General features: G+C 45.5%; 2 protein-coding genes across 8 annotated transcripts in view; both read right to left on the bottom strand.

Moving 5' to 3' along the window:
• Sema4g (semaphorin 4G) overlaps positions 1-1,310 on the bottom strand; it is a 14,324-nt gene extending 13,014 nt beyond the window's left edge. For all 4 annotated transcript variants that reach the window (XR_004123624.1, XR_004123625.1, XM_031390448.1 and 1 more), the window contains exon 1: positions 910-1,310. The gene's annotated coding sequence lies outside the window, so the exon portion shown is untranslated. The remainder of the gene's footprint in view (positions 1-909) is intronic.
• A 6,109-nt stretch (positions 1,311-7,419) lies between these two features.
• The window catches only part of Slf2 (SMC5-SMC6 complex localization factor 2), a 54,907-nt gene continuing 50,775 nt past the window's right edge, over positions 7,420-11,551 (bottom strand). For 2 of the 4 annotated variants that reach the window (XM_031390444.1, XM_031390446.1), the window contains exon 20: positions 7,423-10,132. In XM_031390444.1, the coding sequence (XP_031246304.1) occupies positions 10,097-10,132 (36 nt within the window). In that variant the 3' untranslated portion in view covers positions 7,423-10,096. Of the gene's footprint in view, positions 10,133-11,551 lie in introns of all 4 variants that reach the window. The other 2 variants (XM_031390447.1, XM_031390445.1) reach the window with 2 other exon arrangements.

Raw genomic sequence — 11,551 nt, 5'->3', positions numbered from 1 at the left:
TGTGTGTGTGTGTGTGTCCTGACCTGGGGTGAATGCCTGTAAAGGAGAATGGCTAACTAGCCCAGGGAGGAGGAGGAGGAATTTAGCTAATAGAAGGTGAAATGCTACTTTAGTAACCCCTTCCCTCCCTGCCCCCCCTGACCCCCAGATTGCATTGCATTTCTAGATCTGGAGAACTGGGCTGAAGCTTTCAGCCCCACTTAACCTGTTGGGAGGGCCGGGTTAATGGTCAGGGGGTGGAGCATGCCATCCCTCCCCCGAGAACTAAGAGGGTTCAAGGTCTCCAGTTCACACCCCACACTTCACTCCAAGTTTGGGTTCCTCCCCAGGGCTTGCCCGCTGAACTCTGATCATCTTCTGTTAGATCCTAGGGTGGAGAAAACTGGGGAGGGGAGGGTCCCCCCGCCCCCACAGGATCAGTAGGCTCTCAACCTTCATCCCTGATGTCCATCTGCTTGGGGATAGCGGTATTTGCCTCTGTCCAGTAGTTCGGAGGTCTCTTCAGATTTGAGGACGCCTCTCCCTCGTCTTCCCCTCCCTCCACCATCCTGGACAGTCCGCGATTCTCTCCTTTGAGCAGTTCTAACCTCAGTATCTACTGCTGCGGCTCGAGGACAAGCTCTCCTTCGATCCGCCGGACGCCAGGAGACATGACCCAGATCCAAGGGAACACTGTTCTCCAGGCGGGTCCCTGCCACGCTGGGGGCCCCCGACTCCGAGAAGGCCGGTCTGCGCCTTGCGCGACCCGAGGCCAGGCCCGCGCCCCTCTAGAACCTTTTATGCAGGATTGGGGGGTCTCGGCGGTGAAAAAGGCCTGGCCTAGCTTGGAGGGTGGAATGGAGGTGGACAAGGCTTTGCCCGGCCGCAGCCCCCGGCCCAGCCACCGCCCGCACTCCCCGCCTCCCTCACCTTTGCGCTGGGATCCGGGCCCATAGACACAGCGACGTGCGGCTCCGCGGCCCCACGGCACCAGCTGCAGGAGGAAGGGGCCGCGGCCGGAGCGAGACGAGGTGGAGGCGGAGCCGGGGGTGGGGCGGGGGCCGGAGGCGGGCCGGAGGCGGGGGCGGGGAAGGGTGCTCGCCCTCCTTTGCGCCCCCCACCACGCACAATAGACCCGATTTGTGGGAGATGCTCGAGGCCCACGGCTCCTGGCGTCCCCTTTCTTCCAGGCTCAGTAGGTCTGGGTATCGCCCGCCCCCTGGTGGGGGGGGCTCACCACCGCGTGCGCCCTAAAACAGGCTGGTCCTGCGGGTCCGCTACGGTCCTAAGACCCCTCCCATTTACTTACTGCAGGGACGCGTAACCCTCGGGTCCCGGAGTCTTGCACTCTGTTCTCTAACCTGCACCTCACTTATTGCAAAACATGTTTGCCATGCCCTCCTGCCTTTGGTCTGTAGAGCCGGTGTGCTGATGGGGAGGACAGGATCAGGTTTCTGCGTAGCTCTTGGTTCAAGGTGTGATTCCTCGCTCCCCGCTCCCTCCAGGCTATTCGGCTTGAGGTCCAAGTGGGTGAGATGGGGGCCTGGAGGGATGACAGGTCGGCACACAGAGAATGCTCTTTATGCACAAGTAAGCCGTGCCGCTACGCATGGATCACTCAACAAATCTTAGTCCAAACCCGGGCTCACCTCAGGGACTGCGTTTCTCATTTTCCATTGTTATTTTATCTCCAAACTTTCAGTGTTCCCAGGCAGCCAAATAGTCTGTGCTTGCCAGGTTCAGCCTCCTTCCCTAACTCCTTTAGGTTGGTCTTCCCTGAAAACTCGGGCTCTCCTCCTTTCCAAGCGGTGTTAGAGCGAATCTAGGGCTGGGGTTGGGGCTCAAGGGCACAGGGCTTGCTTATCATCATGTAGGACACTCTGGCTTCATCCTCAGCACCACAGAAAAGCAAAAACAAAAGCAACAGTGAATTCGGCTTTAAATCCTAGTGAAATCTGACCTCTGGCCATGATCTCCCCACCTTTCAAAAAACAAAACAAAACAAAACACCATGACAATAATGATAAGCAAAGAGGACAGAAATAAGAGTCTAAAAAGCAGACTCTTGCATGTGCCTAGGAGTTTGAGTCAGCTTCTAGTGGCGTATGAAACTGATGAGAGGCTGGGAAGAAACTCCATTCCTCTTCCAGGATTCCCCAAAGCTCATACAGTTTGGCACTCAATCTCATACAGTCTCAGAGTTTGGACTGTGTGTGTGGCTGCAGACTGCTAGACAGAAGGGCCCAGATCACACTTCCACCCCCTGTTAGAATGTCTCCTGGCACTCTGCAAACAGGATAGTGTGTGGTGCAGCGGGGGAGACTGGGAGGAATGCTTACATTAAAAAGTGCACACACACTTTAAAGGTTTATTATATTTATTTTGTGTGAAAGCGCATGCATGCATGTCAGACACCACCCATGTGCAATATCCTGGAGGATAAACTGCAGGGGGTCTGCTCTCTTTCCACCATGTGGGGTCTAGGTATCAAACTCAGAGGTTGTCAGGTTTGGTGACGGACACCTTGTCTGCCAGACCACCTCACCTGCCCAAGCCAAGCACACACTTTATACATTGCTCTGGTTCACTTCCTTCTCTGTGCCCTCATCCCATACTGAGGAAGTAGTAGTTTCATTTTATAGCTGGGAAAACAGGTTCTAAGCAGATTGTAACTTGCCTTGAACTCTGTTGAGTTTATGGAGGACAGGATTGGAGAAGTCTAAGAAGATTGGGCCAGGCAAGTCTGTGGAAAATGACTAGAATAGACAGGCTTGTTTGGTAGAAGGAGAAAGGGCATACAAAAGGTTGGTGGGTTTGATCTGGCAAGACAGGGGGGTTCTTAGTGGAAGACAGGGGGAGAGAAGTTAGCTAATGGCTTGGGAAAACATAAGAAAGGCTGAGAGCTTCAGTACAGGTTGAATGGTGGCTAAAGGACACCTGTAAGCTTTGTGAGAAAGTGGATTGGAAGGAAGAGGGCAGAAGACTGCCAGCCCTGGTGCCTAGCATCGTGGAGAAGCGGCAGGGTAAGACCACTAGGCTAAGAAGCCTGGCTCACCAGCTCAGCACCTGCTAAGCTGACTACACTTCCCTCAGGAGGAAGCAAGAAGGCCAGTGTGGCAGGTTCTGCAGCTCACTGAGCTGGAGGGAGCTGAGGAAGCCTTCAGTGTATGTGTAAGGTGCAGACCAAGTCCTGAGTGAATGTGTATTATTTGACACAGGCATGGCATGTTGAGGACCCCAATACGTCAAATGCCTCTGGGTGACCTGATCCTTCAGTTGGTCCTGTGTAGATGTTGGGAGCTTGTGCAAGTACAAATAGTGTGTGCAACTAAGAATAATTGATGAATGTGTGCAAAATCTAGCAAATGTAGCTTCCTCCTCCTGCATGACGGTGATCTGAGTTTGCTTCCCAGTAGAGACTGCCTACAGAGATGAGCTTACACCCCTCTGTGCTGTACACAATACACCCACTGAGGATTCAGTTGTTAGTGCCTGGAGCGCTAGCTCCAGCTGAGCGAGCACAGCTCACCCAATCCCAGCTCTTCCTTATGAGTGTGTCTATCTTTTCTTCATCCTTTCTCTACCCGAGTCAGGTTTCTAAGTCCAAGGCATGCTAAACACAGCACTGGGTTTCTCTCTTTCTTTCTTTCTTTTTGTTTGTTTGTTTGCTTTTGTTTTTTTTGTTTTTCAAGACAGGGTTTCTCTGTGTAGCCCTGGCTGTCCTGGAACTCACTCTGTAGGCCAGGCTGGCCTCGAACTCAGAAATCCATCTGCCTCTGCCTCCCAAGTGCTAGGATTAAAGGCATGTGCCACCACTGCCTGGTGGGTTTCTTTTAAAATAAGTAAAATGTGTGATTTCGAAGTCAAGTTCTAGGATGGCACTTGTGAAACTGCCGTGGACATTTAAGTCAGTACTGCTGGTAAAACAGATTCAGTACACAATCCATCCGTTTCTGTTCTCTTCCCACGTGTTCTCAGCATCCCCGCCTTTCTATAGGAAACTCCCTTAACAGACGACTCTTACTCATTGCAACAAGCTGATAAAAGGAAAATTCTTTACTGTGAAAGAGATAAGACTTGAAGCCAAAACAAATAAGTTAGCACTAATTTAAACAGGTTTGGTGGGACACGCCTGATCTCAGCTGTGGAGGCAGGAGTTCAAGGTCATCCTCAGCAATATAACAATTTCATGACCAGTCTGGGCTTTCAGATCTTATCTAAAAAGTAAAGCCAAACAATTTTTTTTTTAAAAAAAATTAGTTCTAATACAGTAGTGACTTTCTTCCCTGGGACACAAGGCAGCTCATTTGTTAAGTGGGGGTGTTACCTACCCTCCAAGTCACTGCCAGCTGCTTCACAGGGTAGCTGTGTGAGGATGCTATTCAAAATTCTTTGGAGCACACAAATGAACTTCACTTTTGCTAGCCTATTTTTCCCAGTCCTGCTGTAAGATAAAGCATCCGAGTGTGTCCGACACTGGTGTCCAGGTTTGGCTCTACGGTTGGCATACAAAAGTTACATTTCTGGTGACCCAGGAAGAGGAAGGACCTCGGACAGAGGTCCCTAAGACACGAGAACCCTGCCCAAGTCAAGATGTCCGGTCTCCTGTTCCCTGGGGTGGTCTTTGCTCCTGCTTTGCCATCTCTGGCTGCCCCACACTATCCTTAGTGGAGAGTGTGGTCTCTGGCCACCAGATACTTCCTTAGCAGCGACTGACCTGTCCCACAATGCTGGAGTCTCACTGTGTCCCAGAAGCCTGTTTTGCCTGTTAAGTTTTCCAGAATCCTAGCCACTTGTCTTGGAGTTAGATCCAAACCGTCTGGTTTGCCTTCTGATTCCAGCCCTGCTTAGCTAGAGGGGAGTGTCAGGACATGCCTGCAGATGCTGGGAAATCATCCACCACCACCAAGCATGCTTGGTGGTTCAAACTATGTTTCAACACGGTAGCTCGGGATGACCTCAAATTTGTGATCCTCTGCCTCTGCTCCCATGTGCTGGGATCATGGGTATGAGTTATTACACCAGGCCAGCATGCTTGGTTTATTTAATATATTTTTGGCAGCAGGAACAGGGAAGCACCCAGAGTTCCCAGAGTCTGAAGGAACAGTACTCTCTGGCTAGGGCTGTTGGAAGATAAGACCTGATTTAGAAGTAGGCACGCCCCCAGGTGCCTGCTTCTGGTCAATTTTCTTTTAAAAATTAACTATTTTATGTGCATGGGTGTTTTGCTTGTAAAGGCTAGAAGAGGGCATAGGAGCCTTTGGAACTAGTTACAGTTGTTAGCTATCACATGGGTGTTGGGATTTGAACCTAGAGCCTCTAGAAGAGCAGCAATATTAACTGTTGAACTATCTTCTCCAACTCCATTAAATTTATTATTTTTTTTTTTTTTAAAAAAATTACTATTTGAGCTGGGCAGTGGTGGTCCACGCCTTTAATCCCAGCACTTGGGAGGCAGAGGCAGGTGGATTTCTGATCTGAGGCCAGCCTGGTCTACAAGAGTTCCAGGACAGCCAGGGCTATACAGAGAAACCGTGTCTTGAAAAACAAAAAAACAAAAAAACAAAAAATTTTACTATTTCAAATAGGGTTTCTGGGCTGGTGAGATGGCTCAGCAGGTAAGAGCACCGACTGTTCTTCCAAAGGTCCTGAGTTCAAATCCCAGCAACCACATGGTGGCTCGCAACCCACCCATAATGAGATCAGACGCCCTCTTCTGGTGTGTCTGAAGACAGCTACAGTGTACTTATGTATAATAATAAATCTTTTTTTAGTTTGTTTTTCGAGACAGGGTTTCTCTGTGTAGCTCTGGCTGTCCTGTAACTCAGACCAGGCTGGCCTCGAACTCAGAAATCCGCCTGCCTCTGCCTCCCAAGTGCTGGGATTAAAGGTGTGCGCCACCACCGCCTGGCTTAAATAAATCTTAAAAAAAAAAAAGAGACAAGGTTTCTCCGTGTAGCCCTGGCTGTCCTGGAACTCGCCCAACTCAGAGTTCCGCCAGCCTCTGCCTCCTTCCCCGAGTGCTGGGATAAAGGTAATCACAATGCCTAGCCTGGGCTTGTCTCCCGGGCTTGTCTCCCTTTGCTCTGCACACGTTGCACTCCAAGCACTGTGCTGAGTGACTGCCATGTCTGTGAATCCTCACAAAACATGACAGAAGAAACTCAAGATGCCAACAAAGGTCAAATGGCTGGTATGGTGAATCTTGAGACCTGAGGCCGAGCCTAGGTCCTTTCCTTACAGTGACTATTCCTAGTATTTGTGCCCATGTCTACTTCTACCTGAGCCATCAGCATCCATCTTTCCAACCTAGTGTGTCCTAAAGGAGAAAAACTGCTATAGCACTGTGGGCCTGGCAATTACGCCTAAGCCTACTATGAGGTCCTGAGTGTCTTTTCCACAGCCGGCATGTCAGAAACCTGCCTTCCAGGTCACAGGTGGCTCTGAACCCTCCTGCATTGTATGGCATCACCTTGATTCTAGGTTCTAGAATTTTAGAGACACCCACATCAAGGGTATTTCTTCCTCTCCTGTTTCCCCAGGATACCAGCAGGTAAGGGTCATGATTTTGTGTTGTTCACTACCAAACCCTAACATGTAGGTAGGTAAGAGCAGCCAAAAAATGGATGTGTAGAATGAGGTAAGAATGAGATTATTAAATTGCTGACTGTAAAGCACACAGCAAATTACTAATCGGGTTATGTAAACATGAATGGTGGAGAGCTGTGGCTTTGTTCCCCACAGATTAAAGAGCATCAAGCTAAAAACAAGCTTAGAACAGGGTATCTTAGATACCCAACCGCCTCTACTACTCAGTCAAAGATACCCAACCACCTCTACTACTCAATCAAATGTCACCAGACACGTTTAAGCTGAGAAAAAAGTTTTAATAACACATACACATACATTCAGAAGACTTAAGACAGTATAAAATTTTAAAGGGAGAAAAAAAAAAAACACATTGCATTTACTGCCTAAGAACTAGTAGATTAACTGGCTGACAATGTCCCGGGGAAACTGAGGCCCAGATGAGGTGCGCCTGTACCATAGAGTAGGCATACTCACGAGATTGAATTGTGCTGACTGACTCACCACACCCACCACCTGTACCAGACCCTTGCCTCCTAAGACAAGCCAAGTAAGTTCTCCAACTCAGCTGCTTGTCAATGAGTCAGTTTTTAAATTAAGAAATACTCCTGGTTTCAAGACTCCACACATTTCTACTGTCCCCACCAACTGTATCTATTCTGATTGGGGGAGAGGAAGAAAAACAAAACACAACAAAAACCAACCAAACAAAAACCCCCAAATGCTTCAACAGAGCCTGGGTGGTAACTAACTTATCTATCATTATTGGGGATATATATATATATATTTCATTTTTCTTTTCTTTTTTCTTTCTCTTTTTTTTTTTTTTTTTTTTTTTTTTTTTTTTGTGAAGTCAAAAGCAAGCTACTACTTGCATTAAAAAAAAAAGCCAACCTTCTGAAAGGTGACAAAGGCACCGTTGCCATCAGGACAGAGACAAAACAACGCACAACACTGACTTGAGCGCTACACAGGTGATTTTGTGCACAGAAAGCCTCTTCGCTTAACATGAATTACAGAACTGTATTTTCAGTAACGAGAAAAGCAGGGCAGAAAAGGCAAACAGTTACACACAAAAGCATAAACACAAGTACTTTAATTTTCAGCTTGCAGCAAGGGTAAAAAGTTTGACATTACACATCCAGAAAATTAGACAAGGATTATTTTTGGCACAGTAATATTGCCAAACACACCACCACTCAGTGCAAGCTTTGTTTGCCAAGTCCCAAATATGGCCTGTCAGTCTCTGTGCAATGGGCATCTCCTCCCTCTCTACCATCCCATTCTGGGCAACAAAAGGCAGAGGGAGACAACGCATAGGGACTCAGAAGTCGATGGAAAATACTTGATTTGGGAGAAAAACCATGAGCTACTTGTGCTAAAATAGAACCACAACATTTCCACGAGAACCCAAATGTAAATACTGACTGGACTATGACCTGGAGACTGAAGACTGCTGCCAGAGTCATAAATACAGAGGCCTAAACTCATGTCTGGCCATTTTATTTTAAAGGGACAGATAAAGTATTTTTTTCTAATGGAGAAAGACAATTGAAAATAGAGATTTTATTCTTATTGGAACTGCTAACTAAGAATGTATCAAAGTGGTTTTAAATTCGATGGGTGGTTACTGGCTGAAACTGCAATATAAAAGGATCACTTAAAAACCTGAATAACCCACTTGTCCCCGTCAATGTACACAATAGAAAATATTTACACACTGTAATTACAAGCAATATAAGCAGATTTTTATACTTTTGAGATTTTGTACACTTTACACAATGCAAAATGAGAAAAATATGAACACTTATAAAATTACACACAAATAATGTATCTACAAGGTATTAAATTACAGAGTGAAAGCCCCACTGTTGGGCAGATAGATTCCAGAGTTTCAAGCTTCAGTCGAATATAACTCATCGTATCTATCTCTTTAACCATAGTGGCATTTGTAACAATACCCTTGAGAGGTAGCATCAAGACAATATTCTTACCAGTAAACTCAACACAGAATAAAACTTTTGTTGGTCTGACTCTTGGAGCTTCGCTCAGCCTCAATTCTTGAAAATGTGATTTGTGTAGGCTTCCCTATAAAACCTCTAACTGCCCAATGCTTGACATGAGCTCTGAAGTTGCTAATGCTATTTTAAATGATGAATTTAAGATACAATGGTTTTTATTCCTAAGCCTCAGTTTAGAGGTAGAAAGTTAGCTCTCAGAACTTATTTTCTCCTCTTAAACCATAACACTGAGCCCGTTTCCCTTTTCAACCACCCCAACCTGGACCCACACAGACATCAGCATGCTCAAGAGGGAGCAAGCCGCTCCAGCCAATATTCAAAGAATAAGCAGTTGGCATTCTTCTTAGGAAGCAAACTCTCCCCAAACTGACACCCGTCAGCAGGAGCGTCCGCAGGAGCGTCAGCAGGCGCGGCACTACCCAAGCTTTCAAAGGGCCTAAGGCTCAATCTAGCATTTGCGCCTCTGCTAACCTTAACCATCTAAACTAAAGGATGGCTTTCCAGTGTTTAAAAGAAGTTAGAGCAGCTGTGGTTTTCAAGTGCAACAACTTCAAGATACAAACTCAAGTGTGCACGCACATGCGTACACACACACACACACACACACACACGTACACACACACACACACACACACACGTACACACACACTCCCCAAAATAAACACCATCAAGGCCTCTGCTAAATTATATACTTGTGGAAACAAGGATTTTGGAAACTTCCAGATTTTTAAGCCTTTTTACAGAGACTTGTGTAATATAGTTACCAATGGCCAGAATTCTAGCTTAGCTGAGATTTTATGATTAAACCGGTATTTAAAAATATATGCATTACAAGAAACCTTAAACAAACTGCCTATGAATGTTTTGGCATGTTAAAAACAGTCACTTCTTTGTAGCTTAATCTCTTCCTCTAAGGGCAGTCTGACAACATGCCAGATGTCTATTCCTTGATTTTAAATATATTTAAAAATCTCAGATTTATAATTTTGAATACTAAAGGATATATATGGGCTGAAACTGCCTATGGTTTATGGGTTATAGAAGAGACCAACACTTCTAATTACAGGGCTCTATTGTAAGCCTTCCCTTTGCACCCTAAAATAACCAGAAGGGAAATGAAAACCAGCTGGACTTAGACCTTCATTTCAATGTCCAACTCAAGCTGATCCACACTTTTCTTCCTTATTTTCTGTGATGATCCAAGTGTTATGAAGCCATCTTACAAGATAATTGCTAAAAACTTAGCAAGGAGGGGCAGACTGGATCTGTAGCTACCAGCAGCTTCTACCCTCCCTCGCCTCCTCTTCTCGGCCCCTGGTCTTTCCCCTACAGTCAGCTGCAGATGGCATATCTTCATTTCTGCTTCAGAAACGGGGAGGTCTTCATCAGCAGCCTCCTACCACGCATGCAAGTGGCACGCAGCCGTGCTCCTCAGCATCTGTTGGCTCCCACAGTGATCCTCCAGGAAAGGCCCTTCTCATTTTGTATTTTTGCTGCTGTAACTTCTGTTAAGAATCTGGCACCCAGAAGTCATGAAGCTGCCCCTTAGAGAAGGGGAAAAAAAAGAAAACAGGAAAAGTTTAATCAGATTATAAATCACTGGACAGCAGGCTTTGATAATGAAAGTTAATAAAATCATTATATATACAGATCTCTGAAAAATATTTTTTTTTTTTTTTTGGGGGACAGGGTCTTACCAGGTGGCTCTAGCTAACCTTGAACTCACAGACACCTGCTTGCATCTGCCTTTCAAGTGCTGGGCCTAAAAGCACAAAGCAACCACGTGCAGCTGAAAATTTCTTCTGATTTTATAATCATTACATTTATGATCTAGCAGTAAAAATACATAATACAAATACAGGGTATTTTTCTCATGAGCACACCTACAAAGGGATGTATTTAAGGAAATTAATGTGTTAAGTTGATTAATAATAAGTTTTGCTATTTATGCCACACTGGCACAGGAAAGTAGCCTTAACATTTTTGAGGGAACTGGACAGATGACTCAGTAATTAAGAGTACTATTTTTCCAGAGGACCTGAATTTAATTCCCAGCACCGAATGACAGTCAACAAATGTCTGTAACTCCAATCCTAGATCTGACGTACTTTTATTACTGGGCACAGAAATGGTACATAGACAAACATGAACCTAAAACACCCATACATGTAAAATAAAATATTCAATAAACAACAACCAAAGGCCCTGCACTGCACAGAGCCTGAGGACATCTTCAGGCTTGCCTGAGTCTTCTTATCACGCACACGGTCTGATCCTCAGTCAGAATGAGTGTGGTGGTGTGTACACCTCTAATGTCAGCAGTAGAGGAAGAGGTAACTGTGTGCTACTACACCTGGCTAGAGCCCACACTGTAAGCAAGCACACAAACACTGACCACTGAAAGGCGGGGAAACACAGGATCCTACCAAACAATATGCTCAAAATGGTTTTCTTTGAAAACATACAGAAACTTGAATATAAATGCTCATGGAGATATTATTATTAATGGTTAGAAAGCAGAAACAACTTGTACTCATTTGTAAGTGGATAAAAATGTTATACATATATCATTTAGCAATAGAAGGATATACATAGTACAACATGGATTTATCATTGTCAGGTGAAAAAAGCTGATCATGAAAGACCACATACTTTATTCACATGTACAAAATATCTACAAGAGAAAAATCTACACAGAAAACCAATAGGCATCTTAAGGGGAGCAAAGAGAGGCCTGAAGGTGGTGGAGAAACAGGGAGGGACTGCAGAAAAGTGTGGTGGATGCACTGTGCATTTTACCCTAACAACTGTTACAAGTACTTGTGAACTTGCCTGCTGCATTTGATTCATCATGACACTTTAAATGGGGGCAAGCCATTTTTAAAAATAATGGACAGAAAGGAAACAAACTCTAAAATTCAGACACAAATCATACATCATACAGTTTTCATAATAAATAAAAC

Source organism: Mastomys coucha, unplaced genomic scaffold, assembly GCF_008632895.1.
Source record: "Mastomys coucha isolate ucsf_1 unplaced genomic scaffold, UCSF_Mcou_1 pScaffold21, whole genome shotgun sequence".
Taxonomy (NCBI): Eukaryota; Metazoa; Chordata; class Mammalia; order Rodentia; family Muridae; genus Mastomys; species Mastomys coucha.
This window is presented reverse-complemented; position numbering and strand designations above follow the sequence as displayed.